This window comes from Alligator sinensis, unplaced genomic scaffold (genome assembly GCF_000455745.1).
Source record: "Alligator sinensis unplaced genomic scaffold, ASM45574v1 scaffold349_1, whole genome shotgun sequence".
NCBI classification, from domain to species: domain Eukaryota; kingdom Metazoa; phylum Chordata; order Crocodylia; family Alligatoridae; genus Alligator; species Alligator sinensis.
In genome coordinates, this window is record NW_005841856.1 from 4587659 (window position 1) to 4604349 (window position 16691).

The following is a 16691-nucleotide window of genomic DNA, read 5'->3' on the forward strand; positions in this document are numbered from 1 at the left end:
CTGGTAGTCCCAACTTTGCATTACTTAGCCCATTATCCACCACCCAAAGCCCAGATTACTGAACAATTTACCATGCCTGACAATGACAGCTTAAGTCGGGGCCTTGACTGAAGAGAAGGGGCATTGCAGACAATGACAGAGGGATGCCTATAGAATAATGTGGAGAAAGATCATTCAGCACTTGCTCCAACACAGCCATGCTCCTAAGGTCACCTTGGGTAAATTTTCAGAAAGGGTTTATGACTCAAAAACTGCATATGCATCTATCATCACCCAGGGCAACAGAACTTGGCCTCCAAAGCCCGGCCTGAAAATTGGATTTAGGCACCTAAGTCACTTCGACACTCTGGGAGAGGTCTCAGGACCTCATCCAAAGACCACAGACATTTTTGGAAAGATTCCCGTTGACCCTAACAAATTTGAGTTTTCAGATATAACTGCTTTTTTTAAAGCTGTTTTCTTGTCAAGGTGCTCCAAGTATCTGGATTTACTGCCTGTGAGTTACAATACCTGTTCCTGTGTCTAGCAGAGTGATGGAAATGAAAAAAAATGGCTAGAGGAGAAACCCAACTTGTCTAGGGGAGTGTGATAACTCTCCCAGAAACATTTATTTCTTTACCGTAATCTCTCCCTAATGGCCCACGAAGCTGGAGCTCTGCGGCTGGTAACTGAGAGTGATTTGCTTCCATGTGCTTCCAGCACAGCTGGCCCCCTCCACATTCACTGGTTTCGATGGAGGCTTAGAGAGCAGCAAAGAGATAATTGATCTCCAGAGTCTGGAGACCCTGCAATAGAGGGGAAAGGGGGCTCTACAGCTGCGGGGTCGGGAAGAAACAGACTGAGGCCAAAATTAATAACAGACATTAGCCCAGATGTAAAATATGGCTGAGGGAAATGAGGGGAGGGAGGGTTTCTACCTCATGATGGAAGGCAATTTAATAAATTCACAAAAAATATGTCCTGAAGTACAGCAGGGATTACAGCAAGGTTTGGTATTCACTTCTGATTTTTCAGAAGCCTCCAGTCACTTTTCAAACTAGTTTCAGTTATTTATTTTTCCCTTTCAGGACCAATTCATCCATTCCTTCAGTCCAGCCCAGGTTCAGCTGATTGATAAATCCCAAATTAGAGACCCAGGGCTCTCACAGAAAGCAGGTTTTGTATTACTTCTGTCTCTGTTTTCTATCTTGGGCTCATGTGCTAGTATTGTAGTATGCTGTTACAGTGGTTCAATGGATTTTATGCTTTGTGGGACCTGCCCCATTTAATGAGCTTCCCGAATCAATATGGAGGAACGTTGATCTGCTGTTAGAACCGAAGGTTTGACCCCAGCGCTCTTTCCTGTCCACGGCAGGCAGTCGGACTTGACCTAAGTAGGGCCTTTGTTCACTTCAGGACTTGAGCACATGTTCTGCCTGGCCATGACTCTCCTGCACAGTCTGGAGGAGAAGAAAGTGTAAGAAACCTCTCTCTTTTTCACAGCCTGTATAAGGGCTGAGTCAGAGCCCTAGTTCTCTCCCTGCCAAGGGCACGGAGTCTGCTTGCTCCCTGTTCATCTGCTCACAGATCATCCGCTCCACTGTGAATAGCTACAAAGCATCCCTGATAAGGCAGGTAAATGGTACAGTGTGTCATTCTACACCTAGCTACCCCAAGAGCTGGCCAGCTAATTAAGGAAGAGCTAGGTGCACATCAGGAGCTTTGAACTTATACGTGCCTGGAAGCTGCAGAAGGCAGGCTTCATAAGGCTGAATATTTCTGCTAGAAAGGTGGAACTCCACACTTTCCCTTTACTATAAGCAGTGTCTTCAAGGCACAGCTAAGCCATAAATGACAGCTCCGAGGCGGGGTGGAGGAACAACACTACAGGACTGGGCATGTAAAGGGTTATTCTTCTTGTTCACCATATCTTGAAAACCAAAGGGAGACAAGTGAGAGTAAAACGAAGTTCTGAGGGGCCTCTATGTGGCAACGGTGAGAGCACTTTGCCAATGCTCTACTGAAAATCCACAATTTGAACCTTCTGCTAATGTGTGTATGGCATGCTCCCAGCGGCGTTTTAGGGTGGTGATGAAGATAATGCACAGTGCAGCCAGATCTTTCTTATTAACAGGAAACAAAGCATCAAGGGAGATCCAAGGAGGGGGGGGGAAGTATGTAGAAAGTATGTATCTCCTTCTTAATCAATATGTGCTGGCTTTTTAAAAACTCTACCCTTGCCTTGTATGGATCAGATCTCACAGTTATCCTCCTCCATCTGATTTAAGAGGGCTTCTTGTGAAAAGAAAGATGCTGCACTTCACAAATGTATTGGAGTGCTGAGAGCCATGGTATTGCTGAACAGTTTTGGATTTGGCCAGGAAAGCGCCAAAAACTATTTATGTTCCAAATGCTCCTGGAATAAAAGATTTTTTTTGCTGAGGCATAAAAGTTTGAGTGATCCAACCCACCCCAACCTGAAGAAATGCAAGTTTTACCTTTTTTCTCAGGAGCTGGGCAAAAGTTGGTATTGCAGGCTCTTGAGATAGCCGGTTTCTGATGGGGCAGACATCCAGATGCTGGTCGTCCCTGCCTCAAGCATTGCACGGTCCGCGTTTGCACTCCCCCACCACATGTTACCGTGCACTGCAGAAGGGGAAAAATGAGAAACCACATTTCATAAAGAAGCATGTAGTCTTCTAAACACCTCCAAAATCAATGGAAATGCTCTTAAGTACTTTGAAGAAGACTCAAAGAAGCGTAGCTCGATAGCATGGAAAAGCTCAAGGCCAGATGTCCTGAGTGCTCAGCACCTACAGCCATGGCCAGATTTTCAAAATTTTCTACACCCAGATTTCATTCAATATGCTGAGCAATGCTGAAAAATCTGACTACCTACTTAGGTGCCTAACTGGGAGCTATGCTCTTTAAAAAAGCTTCCCCTGATTGCATGTGCTCAACTCTCTTGAAACTTTTAGTCTCTGGGTGCACTGCTGGTGTTTTTGAAAGATAACGTCTTAATGATGCCAGAAATGTGAAAGTATCTGGGAGGGGGGAAAAAATCAAGCATTTTCAGGAAGATATATGAGGTATTATGAAGTGAAATTGGTCTTTTACTTATATGTGTTTCATGAAAAGCATGCCCTTAAGACAGCTGTGATTATTTTTGTCCAATTACAATTGTCAGGCATACATTGTTGCATGTATATGCTTTTAAATGAGTATGTCTCATAGATATGATATATCTCACCAAGTAGATAAGTTCCAGAAATACAGAAGCTTGTTTGCAAGAATGTAGAAATAAATATGGACTGATCCAGTAATTAATCAAAATATTCAGGGAACTGAAAACTATCTGTGCATATGCTCAAATCTATTATGCATGTAGATATATAACAGTTCAAGCACAGTACACTTCAGGAAGAATGGAAAGGCAGAATTGGGAAATGACCATGGAATGGAACATCTCTGGAGCACCGATAGCATTGTTAACTATAGTCTTCACTTTCAGAAAAAAGAAACTGTCTGCACGAAAACATATAATGAATATTGACCAGCTGAATTATGCTTCAACATCTATATAGTCTGACATTTCTTAGGATCTAACTTTAGTCTATTAACTTTTAAGAGGCTCAACTCAAACAGAAGAACAGAAGAAATGATATACTGAGTCTGATCACAGGTCCATCTGGCCCAATATCCTGTATCTCAAATAGCAAAGAGGAGAGAGAGAGATACTGTAGATAACTTAAGCCCAGTTTGTTTGAGTCCTAACATCAGTGAAGTAATTTTGGCGTGGCCTCCAGCTGGGAAATAGATAGGAACATATTGGCAAAAATTACCTCCTGAGCCATCCCCCTGGGCTCCTTGGTGGGGTTCTGCAGTCCTTGTTTCACTGCTATTAGTACCTGAAATAGCTAGATGTAAAGCTAGTGCCATAAATACAGACCTGCAGGGATGTCTAGCTGTCATATTGCAATCGCGCCTGATTACAGTGTAGATCTTGTCTAAGAATCAACAGCCCCATTGTGGATGCTTATACCATGCTCTGGACTTCTCTTGGGAAAGCTGAACTACTGTGTGTGAGCTGTCTGTGCAATTCTCTTGTCTTCGCTGGTCCTGCCAAGTCTTGTAACTATTCAAAATTCAGCAAGTGTTACAACAAGCATTACACTATCCATAGTCTGCCTTTCTCATAAAACTCCAACAACCCTGAAGAACAGACATTCCCATTGGCTGCCCCATGTCTGCTGCTAAATGTTAAGCCAATCAGCACTTGTATATGTGATGCCATTACCATGTACATGTGATGAAAATGTTACTTTGTGTGACTTAAAAGTGTCACACTACATGTACAACAGTTTTGGGGGTTTAAAATGAGCTTGCTTCATTGCAAACTAAACTACATCCCAATGTAGTTTAGTTTGCAAGGTTGCAAATTGCAATGATGCAGCTATTAGCTCACCCCCAAGTCATGGGAGAGGCAGGCAGGCTAAAGGAAAAAAAAGATTGGGCCCTTCACCCCTTCTGCTTTCAGCAGGCTCCTGTTACTGGCAGAACTGGCCCCCCAGGAATGGGCTGGCTTGCCCCTGGGGCAGCGCAGGAAGGCAGCAGGAGGGTGCGGTTGGGTTTGCTGGCAGCTGGAGAAAGTGATGGGGGTGGTGCACAGAGCACTGAAAGCCTGAACATGCTTGGGGAAGTGTTGGATTGGGTGCCTCCAAGCTGGGGCAGCACTGGCCAGCTAGCAGCCTGCTTGGGCTTCCAGCATCCTACGCACCATCCCTGACACCTGTGCCTGCCAGCAAACCCAGCCACCCTCCTGCCACCTTCCTGTGCTGCCCCAGAAGCAAGCCAGCCCATTCCTGGTTAGGTCCAGATGTGCTGCTGGCAGCAGGAGCCTGCTGAAAGCAGAACCAGCCTTTTTTTGGTTTTTTTGCAGAGCCTGTCCACCTCTCCCATAGCTGAGGGATGAGCTGTGGGGGACCCCGGTCCTTCCCTCTGTGGCAGCAGTGCCCCTCCACCTCCCCCCCACCGGCCACCCGGGGGGGCTGCTAGCAGGCTGGGTATTGCCCCAGCAGCACCCATCCCAATCCAACTCTTCCCCGAACCCACCCACTGGAAGCCCACCAGGCACTGCTCCCTGGGTGGGGTCAGGGAACAGTTGGACCAGGCCGGGTGCTGCCTCCAAGCTCAGGCAGCACCTGGCCTGCTAGCAGCCCACCCGGGCAGCCCTAGGGGACACTGCCTCTGTGGAAGGAAGAACCAGGGGCTGCCACAGCTCAGGGGCCACTCAGCCTGTCAACAGCTTGCCCCCTGGCCATGGGCAGGCTCCAGCTCTGACAAAAAATGATCACCGTAACATGACAGAAAAACTGAAACAGTGGGTTTCAATTAAAAACACACAGCATTTGAAAAAAACTGTTTCAATTTAGGGGGCATAGAATAAAATCCTGAGGACTAAACACTCATCACATGGACAAGTCCCCAGTGGTACCATGCAACTGTAACAACAAAAAGATGCTAAAAAGATGCTTGCACTCTTCGTTAGCTGACCACACCGAATTCTTGTGTGCATTTGTGTGCTAAGAGAAATGAGCTGGGAGGGTCTCAATTACTAAAGATTCACTCATTCACCCGAGGCCAGTGGTGAAGTTTTTCATTCCACATTCACCGCAAGCAGGGAAAACATGAGGAATGCTACAGAACCGCTGTGTAGGACGAACTCTAGAAGGAACCCACATGCATGGCAGGAGGGGTGATTGTGGGATCATGCATTAGACCCCATCACGCCTTATTGCCACTGGAGGGGGGAACCCAATCCTGGGCTCCCTCTACACCAGCAAGAAGCAGGCGCCCACAGCTGGGAGCCCCCTTCGCTGACCGGGCTCCCAGCCACAGGGGAGTCTCATGCACCCCTGCAGCTGGGAGACTGCAGCCACTGTAACCCCAGCTGCAGGATATAACATGCACCCTCAGAGCTGGGAGATAACAGCAGTGACCCACACCTGCCAAGACCCAGAGTCTCACAGCTGCAAGCTGCTTCTGGGGCTGAGAATCAGTTGCAGGGATCTTGGCCACAGCTGGGAAATAACATCAGATGCAGTCTCCCAGCCACAGGGTTTGCCTACATGTGCAAATTAAGGCTGGCTAGAAACCAGCTATAAAGCTATTACACATTTTTTAGCAGTAACGTTATAGCTGGTTGGACCTTTTAAGGCGCCAAAGTTAACTTGCACATGTAGCCAATCTAAATTTATTATAAAATAACTGGGTCATTGTGTAAACGACAGAATGTATGGAAGGGACCTCTATTCTCCTGCTTGATTATTTCCTTTCATACCTGTTGCCAGGGTGAGGAGTACCATCCAGACACCATGCCATATAACGTAATCAATGGACAAGCTCCATTGCTACACGTTTCTTCCAGCTCTATGCTTGGTTTCTTTATGTTCCGACATCTTCGCTGAGGGAAGGTGATCAGTTTTCCGTGGATGCTTTTCTCAATGCACTTCATTTCCCGCTTTCTTACACCAGGGCCACAGGAGGTTGAACACTGTGGGGGAAAAAAGCACACAGCTCAGAAATATATTTTAAAAAATTTAAGAAAAGGATATCTCTTCTGTTCAAGATTATAAAAGTTTTAGTGGAAGTTAGAAATGCGTCGAAGAACTGAAAACATGTTTCCGTGATAATGTGCAGGCTGCAATTTTGGAACCTCTTGTCAAGTGAGTGGAGTCCGACGTAAAAACTGATAGCACGGTACAGCTAAGTGTATTTCGATATGCAGGCATACAATTTCAAAACTGAAGTTGAGCGCCTCATTGTTATCAGTGACCTACTTAAAACTCCTCAGCAGGGCCTCATTTTCAAAGGTCAGGTGCTCAGCACTTCCAAAATCAGCCCCTCTGAATGGTTTTAAGGATGACACCTGAAAAATGAGGCACCCAAAATTACTAATTATTTTTCAAAATTCAGACTATGCTAGTTACAGGTAAAACCCATACAAATCATTCAATTAGCATTCGTATTTTAACCCTTTTTGAATCCCTAGCATTTTTTTCCCTTTCATTTGCTCTGTTCATGTCAGCGTTCTTTTGCAAGGTAAGACAGGCTGTCATTAAGACTTCAGTAGTGTACCTCACTCCAAGAAGAAATCATCCACTGGAGTCGGTCGTTCTTGGGGCATCGTCCTAGCACGCAGGTCTGTTGGGGCTCTGGCTTGGGTTCTCTGCTGCACAAACTCTCGGGTAAGATTTTCACCTTGAAAGAGCTGTTGCCTTTGCAGTAAACATCCCGTTTCTTAATGCCTCTCCCACAGGTCTTAGAACACTGCGGCAAAAAGAAATGTTCTCTGAACCTGAGGGAATTTAAAATTAGCCTCTTTTTTCCTATTGTCAACAGAATATAAAACCAAGGAACAAGCTGCTCTGTTGCCACGATTATAAAATCTGTAACCTTGAAATTCTTCCATTAAAATATTGAAAGAAGTAAAACAGGAAAAAAAGAGAGAGAGAGAGTACTGGAATTAGAGTGGCACAAAACTATTAAATTTACAGCCAGGTTCAGACATTGCACATGAATATGTCTTTTCTTCAACACTGGTCTATCGAATTTCTGTACCAGATTCCCTCCTGGCTCAAGTTAGGTCACAGTCCCCCAGTATCCCAGGCTGCTTTGCTGGCCTCTGCTAACCCCCTCTTATAGGGTGGTGTGCTAACCTCAGTCTTGCTCATCTGCTCTGGCCAAGGGGGCTCTCACAGAGCTGACCACAGGCAGGAGGTGGGGCTGGGGGCCATGCCAGCCGTCAGCAGTGGCTTGGGGGGTGGAGGAGGGAGCGCCAGCCCCAGCTGGACCCAGCCCTGGCCTGAGTCAGCACAGCTGGGGGGCAGGGCATGAGATGGGGGCTTCTTCCCTCCTCCCTACTCCTAGCCCAGCTGACCAGTACAGCTCCTCTCCCCAGCTCTGACCCCCACCGCCCCCCCCATGAATGGCTGGCTGTCAGCAGTGGCAAGGGGAAGAAGGGGAGCAGACCTGGTTCCCCCAGACCTGAGCCAGCAAAGCACAGGGGGAGCCCATATGGTGGGGGTCTCCACTCCTTCCACCTCCCCCCCCCCCCCCCCCCCCCCCCGCTGCAGAGAAAAACAAAAATGGCCAGCCAGGCCAGGCAGCAAGGGAGGAAACCCCTGTTGTGTGGGCCTCCCCCAACTGTTCTTGCTCAGGTCTGAGGAGGCTCAGGCCAAGGCAGAGGCCCCCATTCACCCTCTCACCACCACTTAGAGCTGGCTACTGCTATGGGGAGGCAGAGCTGTTGCGCTGGCCAATCCGGGCTGGCCAGCTGCTCAACTTCTTGGCTGGCCTGGGCATTTTCTGATAGCCTGCTGGGAGGTGTGTGGGAGCGCCCCCCCACCTGCTAGTTTCAGTTAGGGCTGGCAGCTGTCCCACCAAAGGGCGAACATCTGTTCTGTTTGCTCTCGACCGAACCTTGGGTGCTTAGAGTAAAGCACAAAACAAAACATAGATCACTTCTGGTTCAGGCTTTTTGAACGTCTACTTAACCTATAAGTATCGGAAAAGTACACCTGTCATAACTGTATCTACCTAAAACAGCCCTTTTAATCTCTCACAGAGTAGCAGCGTTATAATGATTATTGTGTTTAAAAATATTAGATTTTACAATAGATTCCAGTCAATCTTGAAGCTCAATAAATGAAATCAGTTCCCTTAAATGTAGATCCCCAGTGTCAGTTCTCCCTTAAATTTAAAGATCCTGTGGCAGTCCATTTACCCTTAAATTAACATTCACTATCTGCTAGCATCAACAGCATTGGAAAAACAGCGGGCTTGAGTTTTTACCTTAAGCATATAGCTTGTCAGGCTTTTCATACATTTCTGAAAGAGGGTGTGCACACAGGAATCTGCCTGCAGGCATGCCGCTACTGACTTAAGCCACTAACAATAATTTACTGAACAATTAAATTACTCATTTGGAATGGGCTACACGAACAAAGACTGAAGTAAATAAGCAATTACTGTACATGTCCTTCAGGAAATTGGAACTGTATTTCTCCGGACTTAAAAAGTGAATATGTCTGCTAGTGTGGAAGTCTAATACTTGCTCATTATTCTGTCCTCCATGGTATCATTGATGATATTCCTTCTCTGAGAAATGTTAATATTTCTGACATACTGAATATACTAGCAAGGCGTCTGTTCTTTCAAGATACCATAGAGTCTTGTGTTTGAGAAAACTAGATAAACCTGTATATAGGGGGCAGAAGTATGAAGGTTGAGGGGTAGGGCTGTACCAGGAAGTTGTTCCTTTCCCCCTGTTGATTGAGAGCCAAATTCTGAATTGGTGTAAGCAGGTACAACTTCATACATCTAGGTATATCAGCCTTACTTTTGGATCTCTTTTTTGAAGGCTGATATCTTAAAACAAATTAGATTGTACATAGTATTATAATAAACAGACCTTTGAAAAAGGCAGGCTCCAAGTGCAGAATCTTTATTCAATTCTTTCTTGCCACTTAGGCCATCAGAACATGTACCAACATATCTATTATTTTAACATACAACACATAGCAAGTCTTACCTGAGACCAAGGTCCAGTGCTCCATTCAGGGGGACAGTCTCTGTTATTACACATCTGTACCTGAGCTGGAGTGCTGACTGGACAAAAGGAATGTGCTACCACCTCCTCCTTTTGAAAAGATTTTTTCTGGACACACTGAATCAAGCGACTTTGTTGCCCTCCACCACAAGATTTGCTGCACGTGCTCCATTCACCTGTCGACCAACTTAAAAGAGAGAATACCTTAATTTATTATCAACGCATGACTATAACGCACCCTCTAAAACCAATGCATGCAAGGTCTATGTACTTAACAAACAGCCCAGTGACAAAATGTCATGCTTTCTGTTGGTGTTGCATTTAAATGGCTTGGCAATGTTCTTCTGTAATACTGATGTCTTCTATTTAACAAAGCACACTCCACATTTTTATATGAATGAACTACAAACCATTTAGCCTTTAATCACAAGCTCTTAATTGTTGTTGCTTTATAATAGTCCCACAGGGATACCTTTATAAATATCTAGCATACTTCATAAATATTTACAAAGGGCCATTTCCCATGATTCAATATATAACAGGTCATACTGTGCGAGTGCAGCAAGAAGAAGAAGAGGGAAGACCAAAAAAAAACCATAATAAAATTGCACAGATATATAGCTTGCTATTGAATAATTTGATGGCTTCAAATCATCAAAAAGACAAGGAAGGTGTGTTTGGGGGGCGTTTAATACCACATCTTCTCACATACAACACACACTGGAATATAAGCATCTTGTTCCTGGAAGGCAGACTGAAAGAGAAAAAAGACCTTACCTTGGAGTAAGTAACAGAGTAGCAGCAGCTAGGAAGCTGAGCCTGCTTATTGTTCTGCTGCAGGTTGCTGCAGATTTCATTTTGGGGTTCAGCAACACATGCCAGAACCTGCACTTACCATATCTCTCACATATCACATGCACTCTAGTTTCCAGCAGCTGCTTTTTGGGGAAAGGTGCATGTTATATGCAAAAAATATATATGGCAAAGTACAGCACGAAAATATGAAAGAACATACCAGAGCCATCACTTTCTGACCTGGTTCTTTTAGGTCTCAAAGAAAAGTTACTAGGGATTTTGAGCTATGATTTGACCCAATATTTGTATGGTGCCTGGTCTGCTAGGGTATATATGTGCCAGCACAACAATGGGTCTGAACATAAAGAAAGGATTTTGAACTCTACAGAAATTCCTCCTGCTAGCTTTTTTGGGCTCATGGAATAAAATATTCAGGAATTCAGTTTTGGCCATATTCCTTTTTTAGTTGTTGGTGACCTCCCATAAACAAGAAAGCAGTAGAAAGGCTGAGGTGGTTGAAGCCACGTGAGAAGACGTTATCTTTCAGGAAGCTTGTAGGAGGGGAGGCCAAGAAGAAAACCATGTCAGACCCCAAAGGGAACATAGGAGAAAAGAGGATCCACTGAAACACATGCTGAAGAGTCAGAAGGAGAGAGAAAAAATGGGAACTACATCTTCAAATATATGTCTGGGCAGATGCTCAGCCTTCAGGAATTCAACTCTGAAAGCATCTGTATACAGACGCTAAAGTACATGGGCCTAGACGTTGTATTGGTGATGCCCAGTTCTATTCTGAATCCCAATATTCCTGCCTTGCCTTCGCTCTGGATAATATATTTGTTTATAAAGCTCTGTCCGTCTTTAAAATAAAACAAAAAAAAAAGAAATGGCTTGCTAAATTTAGCAAGCCTGTCATTAGGGTTCAGAGGATTTAGAAGATATCCTGAAACAAATACTTTAGGCAGCAGAACCAGCCATATAAATAAAACAATGCCAAATTAACCACACACACACGTGTGCGCGCACACACCCGCACACACACACTGGGTGGGGGGCACATATATGCATTCTAATTGCTTGGCCAGCTTTACTTTTGTACAATGTCTCTAAAGTCACATGCACAATCACACTCCACACCTCTCCAAAGCTGTGAAAGATTTCAAGGAAAAAGGAATATTAAGCCTCCAAAATCATATGACTATCCCCTCTGCAGTCTGCCTCAGAAAAGACACTTGAAACACACACTTCTGGACAGAAGTTATGATTCTAATCAATTTTATAGGTTTTCATTGGTTATACTCAGGTATACTACTCAGGTAAATAGGTAAAATAGAAAGTTTTTTTTTAAGAGTTTACACACTATACCTGTTTAGCATTATCCTTTTTCACATAGAAGGTTGTTATAAACCTGCTTGAATGCCTTCTTTAAGCTGCCATTTTCCACGACTATTTTGGCCATGCTCCAAAACTATCTTTCATTAGCTCAAATAACTTCAATAATTATGACCAGATTTGGCAGCCCTTTGCTCCAATAATAACATTATACAGTTCTGATGCCTTTTTTTCTGTTCTTACCTCTGGCACTCTCAAGGTAGTAATTTTGTACCTCCTCATATTAATGAGTCTTTGTTCCTGTTGTGCACTAATTTTTTTCCTTGCTGACCCTTCACATCTACAGTCTTCCATTCTATGCTGTCATGCAGAGGTGATGTTGATCTACATGTGCATTATCTATTATCGGTTGTTCTTCCTGGATTATGCCTAATCTATCTCTTAAGTTTTATTTTCTCCTTACAATTCCTTATTTGTTTTCTCAGTGTTAGGCACTATTTTAAAACCGTGGGGCTGTCACAGTTAGGTGGGGTGGATCCTATTGCACACTGTACATTTATCAGCTAGCTCCTAAATTATGTGACCTGGCAGAACTCCATTCAGTTGAAGGAAGAGATGCTGCATTACACCATCTGACGATATGGCCCTATTTGTTGCTCACACATGCATTCAGCGGACCCTAGACGTCCTGCTGTCCATGTTCTCTGTTATACTATATTTTATTGTTAAAAATTCATTATCTGACTGCCTTCAGGTAACAAAATCAGAGTTGAATTCAGCCCAGAGGAATGATACCATACCTCAAAAAAATCTTTTCATTACATATTCCCTCTCAATAGCTGTATGCACTAAATGCGAGCTTCACAGTGCATGTGAAGTCTCATTAATGGTAACAGGAGTTACATGTGTAGTCCTAGTACAAGATTAAAATAAAATGTTGTATTTTTGACTCATTATACCAAGACACAATGTCAAATCAAAATAAGGAAAATATAAACAGCTAGAAAAAAATCCTGGAAGCATCACCGATTGCTTTTTTGTCTACACCAAATTGAGCCCATTGGATAAAAATACATTTGGCAACAGATAAATCATACACAAACAGGCTGTGTTTGGCTACAAAGATCACTTAAAATTAGTATTCAGACAATAGTGTGGCCAAAGGCAATCCAAAAAAGCTGCTGAAGCAGGCACATGGAGCGCTCATGTGTCACGTTGCCCCTACTTCAATCTTAGTTCTATCTTTTTGAGGCCCTACTCTATAATTTGCCATTTGGATTTTATGTCCTGTGTTGTAATTTCTAAATTTTGCAGGAAATTTCAAACCATTATTGGATCATTTTTAAGCATGTTAAATGGTTTTGAAGCCATAGATTTTAACTATAACCCAGGCTATTACACCATGCACAAATCTCTTAGATTTATCTCACCAGATTATTCCTGGATGGAGGAAAATATCCCATTAAATTTCAGTGAGTCATTTCAGTGTGTGTGCTATCTTCCTCTGAGCCATTATGATAAATAAGATGTTTGCAAATAAGAGATTCTCACTCTCACAGGCATACGCAGGGGAAATAACAGGTGATCTGCCCTCATTTTTATGTTAGAATTTCAACTTAGGTGTTTATGTCTTCTAAACAATTAGATCCTTGAATCAATGGCAGCCTATGTTTGGTTGCATCTCATACAGTACTGACCATGCTGTTGGCATTTCACCTGCTTGGCTTAAATGTGCTTCTTACTGGTGTAATAATATATATATATATAGTATTTTGTGCTACGGGTAATAATTAATCATGAAGCTTCACAGAAAGGCGAGGCTCCCCAAACCCCATTCTAATCACTCATCCTCCCTACCTTCATTTGCTACTGCGGTGCAGGAAGCCTAGACAACCTAATCATTATTCACTTATTTTCCTAGAGAAATCAGTGCGCTTTGAAATCAATCACATCACTGATACATGGCACAAAGTACTCAGAAGAATGCAGGTTAATACTGAACTTATTCCTCGACAAATACAAAGACGATAGCAAAAATGGTATAAGAATAAGCACCACTTACTATGCTGGGCAGGGGTTAGTATTGCACAGTTTTGTTTCCGTTACAGGCTTTGTCCTTGGGTCACAGAAAGAGGAATTCACACGCATGTGATGGTCTTGTAAACAAAGTGCTTTTGCTGTAAAGTGCCCTGAGAAGATACCAGCAAAAAATAAAACTAAGTATTACCCAGCTTCTAAATAAAAGGAGAAACAATGTGTTAGTACAGTATTTCAAACTGCAGTACACAGCTCAAATTCATTGCCGATGCAATTTCATTGACTTAACGTGGAATTACAGTAGGAGAGAATTTGGTAGTTTATTTTTAACATTAACTTACTCTTATGCAATGCAAATGCTACGGCTACCACTGAACTCACCTTTAACATATTAACCTACACAGTGTATTTGCAGAATGTAGCAATATAGCAGAATCACTAGGTCAAAACTAGTAATATGTCAAGCTACCTGTAGGATCCAGGCAAGCTTTCAAAGAGCCTTTTCCATGTAGTTAAAACCTGGCAAAGTGTTTGTCACCTTGTTTATTCTCTGTCTCTATAGCTATCCTTAGCCTGTTTGAGGTTGCTTTGACTGGTGCATATCTAGTTTGAATAATGGAAAAAGACATATGGGAATAGTGCCTGTGAGTTTATCAGATTAAGATTTAATCAAACAAAAACTGCATTTATCTGAACCTTGAGTGTTTCTGGATGTCAGGGCTTTTGCAATCAAGGAATTAGTCCTGACACATTATAGTAAATGTGTAAGTGAGCCATAGTCTCTTGATCGTAAGTGCATGTATTCTGAGCCAAATCCTCCTTGCTCTATTTCACACAAGTAATCCTGCTGGAACTTGCTATGGGATAGTCTGCCTCTTTCCATGTAAAGATAGTCCACTGAGTTCAGTGAGGGCTGCAAATGATTTAAGAACAGTGGGTGACTCCATGGATTTACTTATTTTTCTTTACAGTAGGCACGTCTACACATGCGCATTTACTGTGCAGTAACCGCACATGTCTACACGTTCACACCCATACTGTGCAATAAACATGGTAACTTACACTGACTTGAGTGAACAGCATCATGCAGGTACCAAATTTATGCCCGATTAGTTACTGCACAGTAATGCACATGTAGATGCCTTACTAAACAGTAACACTGTATGTGTGGACTGACTTGGGACTTTGGTCCCAAGTCAGTCCACACACAGTGTTAATGTGCTTTAACACCTGCATGCATTGATGCTGGTCTATTCCTGCTTACTATGCAGTAATTTACTACGCAGTAAATTTAAACCAGCATAAATGCATGTGTAGACATGCCCAGTATTATGTTATTTACATCACATGCAGTCCTTAGATACAACAAAGACAAGTCAGACAGGCAATGCAGGGGAATTTCTAGCTGCTTCTGTCATCCTAAGCATAATGTAACTTATTTCTCTAAATATTCTGCTGTAAATTTTACTGCTATGCTACTTCTCAGCTCCTTTATCATTTCCTTTCTAAGAGCTGTTATCTGGACAGTAATATAGCACATCTTGTGTACTATGTCTTCAAAGGAATCTAATTATTGCTTAAGTATTGGCCTGAACAAGATGGGCTGAATCACCAACTTGAATGCTTTCCTGAATTGGGGACAAAATGAGAAAATTCTAAGATAAAGGAAGTTAGATATTTTGGTGTTTAATAATTGTTATTGGATAATAAACACCTCTTGCACATGCTCATATAGACCATAGTCATATTAAAGGGAGCTGGACTATAGGGAGATGCCGTGAAAAGGAGGTAGAGAAGACTGGAAATAGGAAAATTGCCTACCCCCACCACATGCAGTTGAGCACTCTGACTGTATCGTCACCCAGGAATAGCTGTGTTTCTTGGCAGATGTCTTGTTCTCACTGATGGCTTTGGGAAATGTGTATTCCCAAGAGATACCAGGATTTGTGCCTTGTAACAAGATCTAGAGAGTTTTAAAAAAAATGAGGTAAGATTTAAAAAAAAAACAAACAGATTCTGGAATTCTGAAGGTAGCTGAGACTATGTAAAGATGCACCCAAATGATATATTTAATATGTCACATTTCTCTAAGAGTTCTCAGGATGCTAACTCTTAATTATATACATTTTCAATGACCCAGTGCACCTTTGTAATCCTAATGCAGCATGGTTCCAATGGTAATGCCATAAAGCCAAATCAACCTTGGGGTGACACTTCACATGATAAGGAACACAGAAAAGTCCCACATGGGAGTTAGGTTAGGTTAGGTTAATGATACAGAAATACAACTAGATGGCATGGAGTAGGACCAAGAACTCCATGACAAGTATTTATTTCAGTTTGATCATGACCAGTTTCTTCCTGAACGTATGTCCTGTCTCTTAATCCCTTAGACCTAAAAATACCTCTGCCCTGGTAGATTTCATAGACTTCATAGACATTAGGGCTGGAAGGGACCTTGGAAGATCATCGAGTCCAGCCCCCTGCCCAAAGGGCAGGAAGTCAGCCGGGTTCATAGGATCCCAGCAAGATGAGCATCCAGTTTGCTCTTGAAGGTGTTCAATGTGGGCGCTTGAAACACCTCCGGTGGCAGGCTGTTCCAGAGGTTGGGGACTCAGACAGTAAAGAAATTCTTCCTTATGTCCAGCCTGAAACGGTCTTGTAGTAGTTTATGACCATTCGACCTAGTCGTCATCCCTTGGGGCACTCTGGTGAACAAACGTTCCCCCAGATACTGGTGGTCACCCCTGATAAACTTGTAGGTGGCCATCAGATCACCCCTGAGCCTGCGCTTTTCCAGGCTAAAGAGCCCCAGGGCTCTCAGCCTGTCATCGTAGGGTCTGCTTCCCTGACCTCTGATCATGCGCGTGGCTCTTCTCTGGACTCTCTCAAGCTTCTCCACATCCTTTTTGAATTGTGGAGCCCAAAACTGGAAGCA

At 43.3% G+C, this 16691-nt stretch overlaps 1 protein-coding gene across 1 annotated transcript in view; it reads right to left on the reverse strand.

Moving 5' to 3' along the window:
• Positions 1–16691, reverse strand: part of ADAMTS18 (ADAM metallopeptidase with thrombospondin type 1 motif 18) — a gene marked incomplete at its 5' end in the record, with an annotated part of 106720 nt that overhangs the window by 3342 nt on the left and 86687 nt on the right. The window contains 6 exons of the mRNA XM_025214445.1: positions 2478–2625; positions 6320–6532; positions 7117–7308; positions 9572–9776; positions 13779–13905; positions 15575–15716. Of these exons, the coding sequence (XP_025070230.1) occupies positions 2478–2625; positions 6320–6532; positions 7117–7308; positions 9572–9776; positions 13779–13905; positions 15575–15716 (1027 nt within the window). The remainder of the gene's footprint in view (positions 1–2477; positions 2626–6319; positions 6533–7116; positions 7309–9571; positions 9777–13778; positions 13906–15574; positions 15717–16691) is intronic.